The sequence below is a fragment of the Hyla sarda genome, chromosome 7 (assembly GCF_029499605.1).
Source record: "Hyla sarda isolate aHylSar1 chromosome 7, aHylSar1.hap1, whole genome shotgun sequence".
In the NCBI taxonomy this organism is placed as follows: Eukaryota; Metazoa; Chordata; class Amphibia; order Anura; family Hylidae; genus Hyla; species Hyla sarda.
In genome coordinates this window covers 174,184,713-174,203,292 of record NC_079195.1, presented here as the reverse complement: position 1 = coordinate 174,203,292, position 18,580 = coordinate 174,184,713, and the positions used below count along the sequence as shown (strand labels likewise).

Here is an 18,580-nt window from a genome sequence, read left to right as displayed (position 1 = left end):
GCAATCAACTTTCACATTAATTTTAGATTTATTTCAAACAGTCCCAGCAGCTCAGCGGAACTGATCAGGACCTCCCTTCTGTTCAGTCGAGGATCTGATGCTCCAGCCAGCCATGGCAGGCTGGAGCAGCAGAGCACCAATAACACTGATCAGTGCTATGCTATGGCATAGGATTGAACAGTGTATGCAATCCAAGGATTGCATGTAATAGTCCCCTATAGGGAGTAAGAAAAAAAAAATCAACAAAATTTAACAAATGTGGTATCACCCTGTGCGTATATGCCCGAAATATATATATAAAAAAAAATATTAAACAGAACAGTCAATGGCGTATACGTAAAAAGAAAGACCAAAGTCCAAATTTGCATATTTCTTCTTTGTGTACCCTCCAAAAAATGTATAAAAAGCAATGAAAAAGTCCCATCAAAACAGAAATGGTACCAATATAACTAGAGATCACGGCGCAAAAAATGAGCCCTCCTACATCCCCGTATGTGGAAAAATAATAGGGATCAGAAAGGACAGTTTTAACCCCTATAAGGACCAAGCCCATTTTCACCTTAACCCCTTAAGGACATAGGGGTAGATTTATCAAAAACTGTCCAGAGGAAAAGTTGCCCATAGCAACCAATCAGATTGCTTCTTTCATTTTTAACAAAGCCTCTGCAAAATGAAAGAAGCAAGCTGATTGGTTGCTATGGGCAACTTTTCCTCTGGACAGGTTTGGATAAATCTCCCAAATAGTGTTTTTCCGTTTTTGGACTTTCCTTTGTTCCTCCTTGCCTTTTAAAAACCATAACCTTTTCAGTTTTGCACCTAAAAATCCATATGATGGCTTATTTTTTGCGCTACCAATTCTACTTTGTAATGACATCAGTCCTTTTACCCAAAAATCTACGGAGAAATGGAAAAAAAATCATTGTGCGACAAAATGGAAGAAAAACGTAATTTTGTAAATTTTGGGGGCTTCTGTTTCTACGCACTACATTTTTCATTAAATGACACTTTATCTTTATTCTGTTGGGCCATACAATTAAAATGATACCCTACTAATATAGGTTTGATTTTTTTTTTTTTCGGAAAAAAATCATAACTACATGCACGAAAATGTATACGTTTAAAATTGTCCTTCTGACTCCTGTAACTTTTTTTTTTTTTTATTGTTCCATGTCCAGGGCGGTATGAGGGCTCATTTTTGTGCCGTGATCGTAAGGCACCCTCCTGCTGCGTCCTAGCTGATCGGGACATTGCGATTTTATCGCAATGTCCCGATCAGCCCGACTGAGCTGCCGGGATGCTTTTACTTTCACTTTGATCGCTGCATCTAAAAAGTTAATGCCGGACATCTGCTGGAATGGCGATGTCCGACATTAGCCATGGGTCCTGGCTGCTGATAGCAGCCGGGACTGTGCGGTTATGATGCAAGCTCAGCTCCTGAGCTCACTTCATAACCCTCCTGTGCCGCAGTGTCGGGTGTACCTGGCGTTCTGCGGCAAGGGATTTAGGGGTATTCCAGGATTTTTTTTTTTTTTAATTTGACTATGCTACAGGGGCTGTAAAGTTAGTGTAGTTCATAATATAGTGTCTGCACCTGTGTGTGATCGTTTTCTCACAATTCTTCTGTGATTTTCAACCCAATATTTATTTTTAACAGCATACAAAATTACTATTGTCTCAGATTTTTCCCAGGCTGCAATGCGGCCGAGACCTGACCTCACTAGTCAGCTGATGACAGGGAGCCTGTCTTCTTCAATGGGTGGAGGGATCGCTTGGTGGGAGAAAGATGAATCTGCAACTAATGCAACAGCTGTAGGACCCTGATTGAAAACCACAGGTCTTTTGAATGGATGCAGCTCATTTATGTTTCAATGGGTGGGTGGCTGATGTGTAAGAGGGAGGAAAATGGAATTATGGAATTTGTAGTTTAAAAAAAAAAAAAAAAAAAAAAACTCAAGCAGGAAATGCCAGTTCACAAAAGCTAGCCAAAGCGTTATGGTAATCTCGCAACATAGCCATTTATCCCCAAGACAAGCGCAGATCCTTCCTAAGCATGTCCATTACTGTCGGCTAGGTACGTACTAAAATCACCTTATGGACCAGAGTCACTTTAAAGCGTACCCATCAGATCCAACTCTGTACCTAATCCTGACCATGTACATTTAATTTTTGTGTGTCTAGCACCTTTATTTTTTTATTACACTATTAATTTAGCTCACTAGTCTGAATTCATCTCAAAGAGGAGGCGTGGCCTCACTATTCAGGTCTCCGCCCCCTCCCTCAGTATGCGGTCTGCTCACATCTCCCCTAGCATTAGCGAAACAACAACTCCCAGACAGTAGCTTGACACAAGCTGACAGTGGGAGGACTTTTCCTTCAGCTGTGAGCCCTGCGCTCACAGCTGTCAATCAAGGGAGTGTGTCCATGACATAGGTGATGATGCATGGACACAGCAGGACAAGTATGTGTCCAAGCAGTTGGTGGGGGGGGGGGGGGAGATATTTGACAGGCTTTTGCAGTATGAAATACTGATAATTTTCTAATGGAAGCAATTGAAAAACCTATTAATTTTGCATGTTTTACAACATATCAAAAGTTTTTGTATCTGACAGTGCCCATTTAAGCATTAACTCTGGGATGCTTTTATTTATGAATTTGATTCCAAGATTGTTTTTCCGTGACATATTCTACTTCAACATAGTGGTAAATTTTCGCTGATACGTGCATAATTTCATGGTGAAAAATTCCAAAATTTCATAAAAAATTTGAAAATGTAGCATTTTTCTAACTTTGAAGCTCTCTGCTTATAAAGACAGTAGACATACCAAATAAATTATATATTGATTTACATATACAATATGTCTACTTTATGTTTGCATCATAAAGTTGACATGTTTTTACTTTTGAAAATACAAAAGCGTACAGGGTGCGTGCCCCTGGATGGAACCTGATGGTTGAGATCGTGAAGAGCTCAATAAAAACACACTCACCTATGCGAGTTTTGCGAATGGAGGCACAACACTCAATGCGCTTGATCAGCAATCCTATAATGGCGGCTGCTCCCAGCTTCCAGGCATAAATATAGGCAAAAAGAGATCCAAGAAAGGGAGATGAATCGCGCTGCCACAAGTGTGTGTGTGTGTGTGTGTGTGTGTGTATATGTATATATGATATATATATATATATTAAATGTATGTGTAAATTTTGTGCACACAAAGGATCCATGCAACGTGTTTCAAAGCCATTCCGGCTTTTTAGTCAGGTGTGGTTACACATTACAAAAAATTCAGTGCACCTTCACCTATGCCCCTATGATGCCAGAACATCAATAAAAACAACCACATGGCCTATTTTGGAAACTACACCCCTCAAGGAACGTAACAAGGGGTACAGTGAGCCTAACACCTCACAGGTGTTTGATGAATGTTCATTAAAGTGGGATGTGAAAAGGAAAAATTAGATTTTTTTTACAATAAAATGCTGGGGTTACCCAAAATTTAGAATGTTCACAAGTGGTAATAGTAGAAAATGTCACTGTAAATTTGTAAATACATTTCTTTGGAGTAAGGACCTACCTAATATCTGGACGTATACTACTCTGCGGGTGCAAACAGGTCTTGTGCTTTTAGCTTTTACATAGCTGCCTATGGAGCCAGAACAGTGCCCCCCCCCCCCAAGGAGCGTTACATGGGGTACACTTAGTTACTAAAGTGGGGTACGGTGGGCCGTAAAATGATTAAACAGGTTATGTTCCCTTAATAATGACCAAGACCATAGCCAAAACTAATACCCAAACCCTATTCTCTGAATCATCATTCTGGGAATGTGATGTGTGTGGCTGTCCCTAACCTGTTGCCTCAAATGCGCACCCCGCTCAGGTGGAAAGAGAGCTTTGCGCATTTGAGGCAACATAAAAATGTCCCTGATGATAGTGATTCAGTGACCCATGACCCATTTTTTGGAAAAAATACTCCCAGAGGTCAGGTGTGTTATTTTTTTTTTTATTTTTTGGGGTAATTAAGTGGTTTTATGGGGTTAAAATTTGGAATGTACTCTGGACTTGGTACATTGGGGTCAAATTATGGGAGATTAAAATGAATAGGGAAAATTTAGTACTTCATTGAAGTGTGATACTTCCTGAAGCAGTTTTTAATGCAGAGGCCTGGATGATCAGAGCAAGTGTCACATTGAGTGGTGGTGTCCTCCCGTATCCCCCTCTTGTGACACACTTTGGGCGACTTCACCTGGAAAGTGTTGGCCTGGGACGATCCTGGCACCTATAACGTCAGTTCCCTGAAAACTCCGTATGTAGTCAGCATAAGGACATCCCTCTTATCCTTATACCTGACCAGCAACAGGTTTTCATGGGTAAGGGCACAGGAATCAACCTTGGGCATAGGTATCTGGATCACATTTAGAGGGAGGCCTCTCTGGTTCTTTCGCACGGTCCCACAAGTGGATGTGGAACTGGCGGCAAGGGATGTGAACAGAGGGATGCTGATATAAAAGTTGTCCACATAAAGGTGGTAACCCTTATCCAGCAGTGGGCGCACAAGGTCCCAAACAATTTTCCCGCTAACACCCAGAGTGGGGGGGTACATTCTGGGGGTTCAATATGGGAATCTCGTCTATCATACACCATAAACTTGCAAGTGTACTCTGAGGTACTCTTTCAAAGTTTGTAGAGTTTCACACCATACTGCACTCTCTTCGAGAGAATATACTGGCGGAAGATGATTCTCCCCTTAAAACTGCTAAGAGACACCTCAACAGAGCGCTCCCTGAGGGGTACATAGGCCTTCAAAAATGTGGCCCCAAGGTGATCGATGACCGGCCTCACTTTTGTAAAGTCAGACATTGGCGAGATCACTTCGAGGGGGGGTCTTGGGCTTGGGGGGGGGGACATGCCGCATTATCAGTGTAATGGAGGCATTTCCGAATGGACTAGAACAGCCTCCGTGCCATGACCATACTGTAAAGCAGGGTCTGGTAGACTATTTCCCCGCTCCAGTACTGCCTGACACTTGGTTTTTTGACCAGGCCCATATGCAGCACGAGGCCCCAAAATGTCCTCATTTCGACTGCATCAATGGCATACCATTCATTGGACCTAGCCAAAAGTGAATCAGGGTGTTGGGTGATGAACTGTTGGGCATACAGATTCGTCTGCTCCACCATTAGATTGACAGCCGTCACTGAAATAATAACTAAAATAGTCTATTTCAGTGTATCCAGACGTATTAATCCGGATTCCTGAGTCGCCAACAAACTCAGGAATTCGTGGCTGATAACCTTCTGGGGGTCTCCAGACAGGTTCACCGGAAGGTGGCTCCAGTACACTCGTCTGCAGGGGGGGAGGGGTTTGGACTCCTATTACGAGCGGCATGGACGCTTGTACTAGTGTCAGCCACTGGGTCACGATCGTGGGGGTGCTTTGCCTCGCCTGGCGGCGTCTCTGCTGCCATTCAGGGGACTCCTCATCAGTCCTAGATGATGAGGAGAACAAAGAACAACACATAAAAGTAGGATCTTCCTCGTCGTCACTGGCTGAGTCGGAGGCAAGTTAAGCAAGGCCAAAAAAAAATTAAAAAAAAAAAAAATAAATAAATAAATAAATAAAAAAAAGGGGGTACCAAATGCAGTGCCCTGAAACCCTAATAGGGCCCGGGTCCTGTTGCAAAATCTGTGGCGGACCCTTGAGGAATTATTATATTATTTTTTTACTTAAGAGGTACTCTGGTGCTTAACCATCTTATCCCCTATGGGCACTTTCATCAACTTTTATTTTTTGATATGTTGTAGAACATATGTACTACAACATATCTCTCTAATATATTTTCATAATTTTTTTTCTTTAATCAATATATTGCAATTTACATTTGAAAACCGGCCACTAGGGGTCTCCCTCCTAGTGGCTGGCTGCAGGCTGGCGTGATGTCATGCCTGAATTCGGACATATGCCGGCCGAGCAATTAGTCCGAATTCATTCAGCCCGCGCTCGCTCCCTGCCTGTCAATCAGACAGGCGGGAGCGAGCGCTGAGAGCGCATTGGCTCCCTGGCCTCACACGCCGACCCGCCTCCTAGCATCTACACGCTGCTGCTGCTGCTCTGCACTCGGGTATGTCTTTTGCGGTGGGGGGAGAGCGGGGGTTCGGGGTAGTGCCGTGGCCCTAACAAAACAATTTTCAACAGAGTGGGTGGGGGGGGGGGGGGTGTAAAGAGTGTAAAGAGCGGCATTGGGTGTAGTGCCATGGCCTAACAAAGTTATTGCTTTCAACACAGGGTGCCTCCAGTTGTTTAACCACTACAACGCCCAGCATGCCCTGACTGCCAATAGATATCAGGGGAAGTTGGGAGTTGTAGTGTTGATACAGCTGGAGGCACCCTGTATAGATTAACTTAGGGCGGAAGTGTCGGCCCCAGCAGACATCAGTAACGTCGCGCCTACTGGGGAAGTCTGCCTGGTAGTGAGCACACTACCAGGCAGACTAAAAGCCATTTTTAATATAGTAAAAAAAAAAATGTAGTGCCAGAACAGTGGACCCCCCACACACATGTGACCCCATTTTGGAAACTACACCTCAGAATTTAATAAGGGGTGCAGTGAGCATTTACACCCCACTGGTGTTTGACAGATTTTTGGATCAGTGGTCAGTGAAAATGAAAAATAAAATTTTGGGGTGGGGTGTAAATGCTCACTGCACCCCTTTTTAAATTCTGTGAGGGGTGTAGTTTCCAAAATGTAGTCACATGGGGGGGGGGGGGGGTCCACTGTTCTGGCACCATGGGGGTGTTTGTAAATGCACATGGCCTCCGACTTCTGTTCCAATCCAAATTCTCTCTCCAAAAGTTCAATGGCGCTCCTTCTCTTCTGAGCATTGTAGTGCGGCAGCAGAGCACTTGATGCCCACACATGGGGTATTTCCATACTCAGGAGAAAAAGCTTCCCAAAATTTGTAACCATTTCTTCTATAACCCCTTGTGAAAATGAAAACTTTGGGGTAACACTAAACATTTTAGGGGAAAAAATCTAATTATTCATATTCACGTCCAAATTTAGCGGAAATTTGTCAAACACCTGTGGAATATTAAGGCTCACTGTACCCCTTGTTACGTTCCTTGAGGGGTGTAGTTCCCAAAATAGTATGCCATGTGTTTTTTTTTTTGCTGTTCTGGTACCATAGGGGCTTCCTTAATGTGACATGCCCCCCCAAAAACCCTTTCAGCAAAATTTGCTTTCCAAAAGCCAAAGTGACTCTTCTCTTTTCCATACTCTGTAGAAAATGCCCCTCAAATTTGTAACCCCATCTCTTCTGAGTATGGAAGTACCCTATGTATTGACGTCAAGTGCTCTGCTGGTTCACTGCAATGCTCGGAATAGAAGAGTCACATTTGGCTTTTGGAAAGCAAATTTTGCTGAAATGTTTTTTCTTTTTTGCGGGGGGCGGGGGGGGGGGGGGGGTCGCATGTCACATTTAGGAAGCCCCTATGGTGCCAGAACAGCAAAAAAAAAAAAAAATAAAATAAAAACACATGGCATACTACACACCTCAAGGAACGTAACAAGGGGTACAGTGAGCCTTAACACCCCACAGACGTTTCACGACTATTCGTTAAAATTGTATGCGTAAATAATTTTAATTTTTTTTCACTACTGCTAGTTTTCCCCCAAATTTTTTATTTTTACAAGGGGTAATAGGAGAAAATGCCCCCTCAAATTTGTAACCCCAGCTCTATTACCCCATGTAAAATTTTGGGGAAAACTAGCATTAGTGGAAAAAAAATAATAATAATTTACACATGTGATTTTAACGAAAAGTTGTCAAACACCTGTGGGGTGTTAAGGCTCACTGTACCCCTTGTTAAGTTCCTTGAGGGGTGTAGTTTACAAAATAGTATGCCATCAGTTTTTTTTTTTTTTTTTCTGGTGTTCTGGCACTATAGGGACTTAAAAACCACCCAAAAACCATTTCAGAAAACTCTCTCCAAAATCCCACGTTCTGAGCTCTCTAGTGCACCCACAGAGCACTTGACATACACATATGGGTTAAATTGGGTTAAAAATGTTAGGAAGATTTCTCTCCTTTTTAACCCTTTTACAATTTTTAAAACTGGGTCTTACATGAAGATTTGTAATTTTCTCCTTTTTTGCTGCTATTCCTGTGAAACACCTAAAGGGTTAAAGGGGTTATCCAGGAAAAAACTTTTTTTTTAATATAAATCAACTGGCTCCAGAAAGTTAAACAGATTTGTAAATTACTTCTATTAAAAAATCTTAATCCTTTCAGTACTTATGAGCTTCTGAAGTTAAGGTTGTTCTTTTCTTTCTAAGTGCTCTCTGATGACACGTGTTTCAAGAACCGCCCAGGTTAGAAGCTATAATGGGGTCATTTATGGGGTATTTCTAATTTAAAAGCCTTTGAAAACCACCTCAAAACTGGATTGGTCCGTGAAAAATTCTGATTTTAAAAATGTGTGAAAAATTGGAAAATTGCTGCTGAACTTTGAAGCCATCTGAGGTCTTCCAAAGGTAAAAACATAAACATAAAGTAGACATAGTATATGGGAATCAATATATAACTTATTCAGGATGTCCATTTTCCTTTTATAAGCAGAGAGCTTCAAAGTGAAATGTTACCACAAATGTTACCACTAACATAAAGTAGAATATGTCATGAAAAACAGTGTGGGATGCTTTTACTTTTCAGTCTGATTCCTAGAGTTATTAATGCTTAAAGGGGTTATCCAGCATAATGTGATTTTAGTATGTACCTGCCAGACAGTAATGGACACGCTTAGGAAGGATCTGCGCTTGTCTTCGGGCTAAATGGCTATGTTGTGAGATTACCATAACACTGTGGCTAGCTGTTTGTGAACTAGTATTTCCTGTTTGACTTTTCTCTTTTTGACTACAAATCCCACAATTCCATCTTCCTCCCTCCCACACATCAGCCACCCCACCCATTAAAACATAAATGAGCTGCATCCATTCAAATCAGTGTGGTTTTCAATCAGGGTGCCTACAGCTGTTGCATTAGTTGCAGATTGATCCTTTCACCCATTGAAGCAGACAGGCTTCCTGTCATCAGCTGACTAGTGAGTCAGGTCTCAGCCGCATTGCAAGCTGGGAAAAATCTGAGACAACAGTCATTTTGTATGCTGGAAAAAATAAATACTGGGGTGAAAATCACAGAAGAATTGTGAGAAAACCATCACACACAGGTACAGACACTATATTACAAACTACTCTAACTTCACAGCCCCTGTAGCATAGTCAAATAAAAAAAAATCCTGGAATACCCCTTTAAAGTGACAGTGGTTAGATGTGCAAAAATGCCGGGTCCTTAAGGGGTTAAGAAAGGGCATGAAATAACACAGACAGCCATGTGAATGTGCCCTTATTATCTGAATAGTCCAGTGCCTTTCCTTAGTATGGAATCATTGAAAAATTCCTGATCCCATGCTAACAAACCCAAATTATTCCTTTAATGTTTTTGACATGATAGGTTTTAAAAGATCTTTTCTCATTTTTATTATGGTCTCTCAATTTTGTAGGTACGACTAATAAGGCCTCCTCCCCTCCCTTATCTACCACTGATGGTCGTCTTATGAGTGAGAAGTTAGACACCATACTGTCCCAGTTGAGGCAAGTGACCCGTGAGAGAGATGAGCTTCGAAAACGACTGGCTTTGTCCTCTCCTGGATCAACCTTTGATGACTGCAGGTAGCAACCATTGGTCTTGTTTTCTAATACTTTTAAACCCAGGAACAATGACACTGAATGCATAAAAAATGTCTTTATAATCATTTTCTTACAGACCAAGTCCCAAACTCACTCCGGATTATGAGCGATTGAAGGTGCAGTGCATGAAGGCTATGTCAGAACTGGAGGCATTACAGAGCCAGCACTCCAAGGCACTTAAAAAGTGTGAAGAGGCTGCAAAGGAAGCAGATTTCTACCAGTAAGTATAATTTTTTTTTTGTTAAACAGAATTTTACCACTTATCACCTCCTTAACATTGTGATATTTCTTACAGCCAGATTACCAGGTAAATTTTCACATGACAAGTTTACATAAAGCCTCTGATATATCTTAATTTTGTTTACTTGATGCATACGCCAAACATAAGCTACAGTCATGGCCGCAAATGTTGGCACCCCTGAAATTTAATAAAATTAAGTATTTCTCACAGAAAAGGATTACAGTAACACATGTTTTGCTATCCACATATTTATTCCCTTTGTGTGTATTGGAACTAAACCAAAAAAGGCAGAAAAAAAGCAAATTGGACATAATGTCACATCAAACTCCAAAAATGGGCTGGACAAATTTATTGACACCCTTAACTTAATATTTGGTTGCACACCCTTTGGAAAAAAATAACTGAAATCAGTCGCTTCCTATAACCATCAATAAGCTTCTTACACCTCTCAGCCGGAATGTTGGACCACTCTTCCTTTGCAAACTGCTCCTGGTCTCTTATTGGAAGGCGCCTTTTCCCAACAGCAATTTTAAGATCTCTCCACAGGTGTTCAATGGGATTTAGATCTGGACTCATTGCTGGCCACTTCAGAACTCTCCAGCGCTTTGTTGCCATCCATTTCTGGGTGCTTTTTGACGTATATTTGGGGTCATTGTCCTGCTGGAAGACCCAAGATCTTGGACACAAACCCAGCTTTCTGACACTGGGCTGTACAGTGCGACCCAAAATCCGTTGGTAATCCTTAGATTTCATGATGCCTTGCACACATTCAAGGCACCTAGTGCCAGAGGCAGCAAAACAACCCCAAAACATCATTAAAACTCCCCCATATTTCACCGTAGGTACTGTGTTCTTTTCTTTGTAGGACTCATTCCGTTTTCAGTAAACAGTAGAATGATGTGCTTTACCAAAAAGCTCCATCTTGGTCTCATCTGTCCACAAGATATTTTCCCAGAAGGATTTTGGCTTACTCAAGTTCATTTTGGCAAAATGTAATCTTGTTCTCAAGTCCTCAGACAGTTCTCTTCTCCTCTTTCTGTTGTCCATGCCTAGTGTGGCGCACACACAGACACACAATGCAAAGACTGAGTGAACTACTCTCCTTTTTATCTGCTTTCAGGTGTGATTTTTATATTGCCCACACCTGTTACTTGCCCTAGGTGAGTTTAAAGGAGCATCACATGCTTGAAACAATCCTATTTTTTCAAAATTTTGAATGAGTGCCAATAATTTTGGCCAGACCATATTTGGAGTTTGGTGTGACATTATGTCCAATTTGCTTTTTTTCCTCCCCTTTTTGGTTTAGTTCCAATACACACAAAGGGAATAAACGTGTATAGCAAAACATGTGTTACTGCAATCCGTTTCTGTGAGAAATACTTCATTTTCTAGAAAAATGTCAGGGGTGCCAACATTTACGGCCATGACTGTATATTGACAATCCTTTTTTGATCAGTATTTTTAGCCGTAAAAAAACTGATAATTTTTTTTTTTTTTTTTTTAGGTCTGCTGCAGGTCCCATTCTTTAAGCAGTCATGGTGTCTTCTGTGCTTCCTTCTTCAGAGACCATCTGCTCAATCACTGGCTGAGACTGAACACCGGTGCAGCTAGTGATTGGCTGTGCAGGACCTTCATTTCTGAAGAAGGACGCACAGAAGACACTAGAACTGCTTGGAGGAGAATGGATCTGACAGGGACTGGGGCTAGGTAAACATTTATTATTTTTATTTCCTCTAGCACCATAACTGGGCCCGGGCTGCTCCCAAAATTTTAATTAAATTCTTGCGGTCCAAGTCAACCCACGTAGGCAAGTCATATACAGTGTCTTACATACACCCTAAGTGTAAATGTCCAAATTCGGCTCAAAATGTCAATATCTTGTGTGTCCATCACTATTTTCCAGCACTGCCTTAAAGGGGTACTCCGGTGCTTACACATCTTATCCCCTATCCAAAGGATAGGGGATAAGATGCCTGATCACGGGAGTCCCGCCGCTGGGGACCCCCGGGATCTTGCACGCGCCACCCCGTAGCTGTCATGCCCCCTCCCGTAGGCTTGCATTGAGGGGCGGAGCGTGACGTCACATGGGGGCGGAGGTGTGACGTCACACGCCGCCGGCCGTGTGGTCGCCGGTAATCAGACCCGGAGCAAACACGCTCCGGGGACTGATTACAAACGGGGTGCCGTGTGCAAGATCCCGGGGGTCCCCAGCAGCGGGAATCCCACGATCAGGCATCTTATCCACTATCCTTTGAATAGGGGATAAGATGTGTAAGCACCGGAGTACCCCTTTAAAATAGATCTCCAGCCAGAGGCCTTTTTTTCTAATTAGGAAAATTATGTGGGATATTTACAGTGTTCTGTACTGGTTCCTAATTGTCTTCCTGAAGCTGCCACGTGACTGCCAAGTACGGACACCTGGGCCCAGTGTGTAATACTTCAGCTCAGCGAATCCCTAGTTGCAGCAATGTCCCACCTCGGCCATCAATTCACTGAGCTGCAGTAGGACACCTAGGGCCCGGTCGCTTCTGTACAGGACAGTCATGCTGCAGCTTCAGGAAGATGATCAATCACTGTGCTGGACCGGAGCAGAACATTAAAAGGCACCGCAGAAGTGCTGGAGGGGAGGTGAGAAGATGTTGTTTTCCTAATCGTGTCCCACACAATGGATATGATTAGGGGAAAAAAGTTCTCTTTTAAGCCTCTTGAGCATGGAGTTCACTTGAGCCTTGCCGGTTGCCACTTTAGTTCTCTTCCACTCCTCTTTGACAACATCACAAAGATGGTGGATGCTAGAGATCTTGTGCTCCCTCACCTTCCATTAGAGGATGCCCCATAGATGCTCAATAGGGTTTAGTTCTGGAGACTTGTTTGGCCAGTTCATCGCCTTTACCCTCAGCTTCTTAAGACAGTAGTGGTCATTGTCATGTTGGAGTATTGCCTTGCAGTCCGGTGTCTGAAGGTACAGGATCATTCTCTGCTTCAGTATCTCACAGTACATGTTTCCCTTAATGAACTGTAGCTCCCCAGTGCCAGCAGCACCCATGCAGGCCCAGACATGACACTCGCCACCACGCTTGGCTCTCTTTGTATACCTCACCTGGGTGTCACCACACACTCTTGAAATTATTCTAACCATATAAGTTTATCTTTATTGAATCAGAGCATCGGACACTGTTCCAGCAATCCATGTCCTTAAAGGGGTATTCCAGGAAAAAACTTTTTATTTTGTATTTTATTTTTTTAGATCAACTGGCTCCAGAAAGTTAAACAGATTTGTAAATTACTTCTATTAAAAAAATCTTAATCCTTTCAGTACTTATCAGCTACTGAAGTTGAGTTGTTGTTTTCTGTCTGGCAACAGTGCTCTCTGCTGACATCTCTGCTTGTCTCGGGAACTGCACAGAGTAGAAGAGGTTTGCTATGGGGATTTGCCTCAGTTAAAAAACAACACCACACTTGTCCTGGGGTTGTATGTGATATTACAGCTCGGTATTATTGAAGTGAATTGAAAGCAGCTGTAATTAGCTCTGTTTTTCTAATCCTCTATAACCCCTTTTTGGGCTGTGTTAGTTATTTTTGTGGTACACAACATTAACCCCTTAAGGACCAGGCCCATTTTCACCTTAAGGACCAGAGCGTTTTTTGCACATCTGACCATTGTCATTTTAAGCATTAATGACTCTGGGATGCTTTAACCTTTCAGTCTGATTCAGAGACAGGTTTTTTTCGTGACACATTCTACTTTGTTAGTAGTAAAATTTCATCGATACTTGCATCATTTCTTGGTGAAAAATTTAACATTTTGCATTTTTTTAACTTTGAAGTTCTCTGCTTATCAGGAAAAAGGACATTACAAATAAATGTTATATTGATTCACATATACAACATGTCTACTTTATGATTGCATCATAAAGTTGACATGTTTTTACTTTTTGAAGACATCAGAGGATCTCAAAGTATTGCAGCAATTTTCCAATTTTCACCAAATTTTGAAAATCGGAATTTTTCAGGGACCAGTTAAGTTTTGAAGTGGATTTGAAGGGCCTTCATATTAGAAATACCCCACAAATGACCCCATGATAAAAACCGCACCCCTCAAAGTATTCAAAATGACATTCCGTAAGTGTGTTAACCCTTTAGGTGTTTCACAGGAATAGCCTCAAAGTGAAGGAGAAAATGCAAAATTTTTACATTCATTTTTACACTCACATGTTCTTGTAAACCCAGTTTTTTTATTTTTACAAGGGGTAAAAGTAGAGAAATCTTCCTATAATTTGTAACCCAATTTCTCTCGAGTAAGGAAATACCTCATATGTGTATGTCAAGTGTTCAGCGCGCGCAGTAGAGGGCTCAGAAAGGAAGGAGCGACAATGGAATTTTAGAGAGTTTTTCTGAAATGGTTTTTGGGGGGCATGTCACATTTAGGAAGCCCCTATGGTGCCAGGACAGCAAAAAAAAAACACATGGCATACTATTTTGGAAACTACACCCTCAAGGCACGTAACAAGGGGTACAGTGAGCCTTAGCACACCACAGGTGTTTGACGACTTTTCGTTAAAGTTGGATGTGTAGATGATTTTTTGTGTTTTTTCACGAAAATGCTGCCTTTCCCCCAAATTTTACATTTTTACAAAGGGTAATAGGAGAAAATTCAGCCCAAAATTTGTAACCCGATCTCTTCTGAGTATGGAAATACCCCATGTGTGGACATCAAGTGCACTGCGGGCGCACTACAATGCTCTGAAGAGAAGGAGTCCCCTTTTGGCTTTTGGAAAGTAAATTTTGCTGAAATGGTTTTTGGGGGGCATGTCCCATTTAGGATGCTCCTATGGTGCCAGGACAGGAAATAAAAAACCCTCACATGGCATATTATTTTGGAATCTACACCCCTCAAGGAACGTAACAAGGGGTACAGTGAGCCTTAACACCCCACAGGTGTTTGACGACTTTTCGTTAAAGTTGGATGTGTAAATGAATTATTTTTTTCTTCACTAAAATGCTACTTTTCCCCCAAATTTAACATTTTTACAAGGGGTAATAGAAGAAATTGGGTTACAAATTTTGGGGGTCATTTTCTCCCTGAGCATGGAAATACCCCATGTGTGGACGTAAAGTGCTCTGCTGGCGAACTACAATGCTCAGAAGAGAAGGAGCGCCATTTTGCTTTTGGAGAGTGATTTTGTTTGGAATGGAAGTCAGGGGCCATGTGCATTTACAAAGCCCCCCCGTGGTGCCAGAACAGTGGAACCCCCCCCCCCCCCACATGTGAACCCATTTTGGAAACTTTACCCCTCACAGAATTTAATAAGTGTTGCAGTGAGTATTTACACCCCACTGGCATTTGACAGATCTTTGTAACAGTGGGTTGTGCAAATGAAAAATTACACTTTTCATTTTCACAGACCACTGTTCCAAAATCTGTCAGACACCTGTGGAGCGTAAATGCTCACTGCACCCCTTATTACATTCTTTGAGGGGTGTAGTTTCCAAAATGGGGTCACATGTGGGGGGGGGGGTCCATTGTTCTGGCACTATGGGGGCTTTGTAAACACACATGGCCTTCAATTTCGGACACCTTCTCTCTCCAAAATCCCAATGGCGCTCCCTCTCTTCTGAGAATTGTAGTACACCCGCAGAGCACTTTACTTTCCACATATGGGGTATGTTCTTACTCAGAAGAAATGGGTGTTACAAATTTTGGGGGCTTTTTTCCTATTTTCCGTTGTGAGAATTTAAAATTTACGGGTAACACCAGCATTTTTGTGAAAAAAATTTTTTTATTTTTTTTCATTTTGCCCATCCAACTTTAATGAAAAATTCTTCAAACACCTGTGTGGTGTATAAGGCTCACTATAGCCCTTGTTACATTCCATTGAGGGGTGTAGTTTCCAAAATGGGGGTCACGTGGGTATTTTGTTTGCGTCAGAACCCGCTGTAAAATCAGCCACCCCTGTGAAAATCACCAATTTAGGCCTCAAATGTACATGGTGCGCTCTCACTCCTGATCCTTGTTGTGCGCCCGCAGAGCATTTTACGCCCACAATATGGGGTATTTCTGTACTTAGGAGAAATTGCGTTACAAATTTGGGGGGTCTTTTTTTTTTGCTTTTACCGCTTGTGAAAATAAAAAGTATGGAGGCAACACCAGCATGTTAGTGTAAAAATTTAAATTTTTTTTACACTAACAGGCTGGTGCAGACCCCAACTTTTCCTTTTCATAAGGGGTAAAGGAGAAAAAGCCCCCCAAAATTTGTAGTGCAATTTCTCCCGAGTACGGAAATACCCCATATAGGGCCCTAAACTGTTTCCTTGAAATACGACAGGGCTCTGAAGTGAAGAGAGCGCCATTGCGCATTTTAGGGACTAAATTAGGGATTGCTTGGGGGGTGGACATAGGGGTATTCTACGCCAGTGATTCTGGTGCCTTCAGCTATTGCTAAACTCCCAGCTTGCCTGGACAGTCAGTGGCTGTCTGGAAATGCTGGGAGTTGTTGTTTGCAACAGCTGGAGGCCCAGTTTTGGAAACACTGTCGTATAATACATTTTTCATTTTTATTGGGGTGGGGGGCGGGGGGAGGGGAGGGGGGGGGAGAGAGGGGGGAGAGGGGGGAGAGGGGGGGAGAGGGGGGGAGAGGGGGGAGAGGGGGGAGAGGGGGGGAGAGGGGGGGAGAGGGGGGGAGAGGGGGGGGAGGGGGGGAGAGAGAGGGGGAGGGGGGGGGGGAGAGGGGGGGGAGGGGGGGGGGAGAGGGGGGAGGGGGGAGAGGGGGGGGGAGGGGGGGGAGGGGGGAGAGGGGGGGGAGGGGGGGAGAGGGGGGTGGGAGGGGGGGGAGAGGGGGAGGGGGGGAGGAGGGGGAGGGGGGGAGAGGGAGGGGGGGGGGGAGAGGGGGAGAGGGGGGGGGGGGAGAGGGGGGGGGGAGAGGGGGAGAGAGAGAGAGAGAGTATATATATATATATATGTACTGTTTTTAGGGGTACATTTGCATTGGCAGGTTACGGTGAGTTTCCTGCTAGGAGTTTGCGCAAAAAACTTGCCGCAGCTCAAACTTGAAGCAGGATACTTACTGTAAACCTGCCTGTGTGAATGTACCCTATAGATTCACATGGGGGGGGGGGAACCCTTGCGATCTCTGGAACGGGACCTTGTCTCGCTCATTGAGAAGCGCATGTCTTCTAGCGCTAGATGGCATGCACTCCATTAATTTCAGTGGGAGCACTGATGATGCCAGAGTGCTGCATTCGGGTCTCTTTGGAGATCCCATAAAAATCAATGGAGCGCGTCCGTTTACCGCACCGCGCTCCTCACTCATAGCTGGGTCCCGTTCCGGAGATCCTGTGGAAAGGGGATAAGTTAATTTTGGCTGCAGTACCTTTAACCCTTTTAAGGACCTCCAGATCATTTTCATCTTAAGGACCCGGGCCATTGTTTGCACATCTGACCACTTCCACTTTAAGCATTAATAGCTCTGGGATGCTTTTACCTTTCTTTCTGATTCTACTTTGTAAGTGGTAAAACTTCATCGATTCATTGCATCATTTCTTGGTGAAAAATTCCCAAATTTTATGAAAAAATAGAAAATTTTGCATTTTTTTTTTTTTTTTTACTTTTAGAAGCTCTCTGCTTATAAAAGGAAAATGGATATTCCAAATTATAGATTGATTCACATATAATATGTTTACTTTATGTTGGCATCATAAAGTTGACATGTTTTTTTACTTTTAGAAGACATCAGAGGGCTTCAAAGTTCAGCAGCAATTTAAAATTTTTTTCACAATTTTCAAAATCAAAATTTTTCAGGGACCAGTTCAGTTTTGAAGTGGATTTGAAGGGCCTTCTTATTAGAAATACCCCGTAAAATGACCCCATTATAATAGCTGCACCCCTCAAAATATTCAAAATGACATTCAAAAAGTTTAACCCTTTAGGCGTTTCACAGGAATGGCAGCAAATTGAAGGAGAAAATTCAAAATCAAAATTTTTTATACTGGCATGTTCTTGTCAAGTGCTCTGTGGGTGCACTAGAGGGCTCTGAAGGGAAGGAGAGACAGTGGGATTTTTGGAAAGTGAGTTTTTCTGAAATGGTTTTTGGGTGGGGGCATGTCACATTTAAGAAGCCCCTATGGTGCCAGAACAAAAAAAACAAAACACATACTATTTTGGAATCTACACCCCTCAAGGAACGTAACAAGGGGGTAACAAGTAAGCCTTAACACCCCACAGGAGTTTGACAACTTTTCGTTGGATGTGTAAATTATTATTATTATTTTTTTCACTAAAATGCTACTTTTCCCCCAAGTGTAAAATTTTTAAAAGTGGCAACAGAAGAAAAATCCCCCCCCCCCCCCCCAGGATTTGAAACCCCATCTCTTCTGAGTTTGGAAATACCCCATGTGTAGACGTCAAGTTCTCCGCTGGCACAGTACAATGCTCAGAAGAGAAGGAGCCACATTTTGCTTTTGGAAAGAAAATTTAGCTGAAATTGTTGTTTTTTTTTTTTTTTTGTTGGGGGGGGGGAGGCGGGGCATGTTGCATTTTAGGAAGCCCCTATGGTGCCAGAACAGCAAACAAAAACCCATGTGGTATACTATTTTGGAAACT

General features: G+C 42.7%; 1 protein-coding gene and 1 long non-coding RNA gene across 5 annotated transcripts in view; one reads left to right on the top strand and one right to left on the bottom strand.

Annotated features, from left to right (window-relative positions):
• DLG5 (discs large MAGUK scaffold protein 5) overlaps nt 1-18,580 on the top strand; it is a 215,643-nt gene that overhangs the window by 53,172 nt on the left and 143,891 nt on the right. For all 3 annotated transcript variants that reach the window (XM_056531348.1, XM_056531346.1, XM_056531347.1), the window contains exons 3-4: nt 9,554-9,722; nt 9,817-9,960. In XM_056531348.1, the coding sequence (XP_056387323.1) occupies nt 9,554-9,722; nt 9,817-9,960 (313 nt within the window). The remainder of the gene's footprint in view (nt 1-9,553; nt 9,723-9,816; nt 9,961-18,580) is intronic.
• LOC130282744 (uncharacterized) overlaps nt 1-18,580 on the bottom strand; it is a 147,127-nt gene that overhangs the window by 44,317 nt on the left and 84,230 nt on the right. The gene's annotated exons all lie outside the window — the stretch shown is intronic.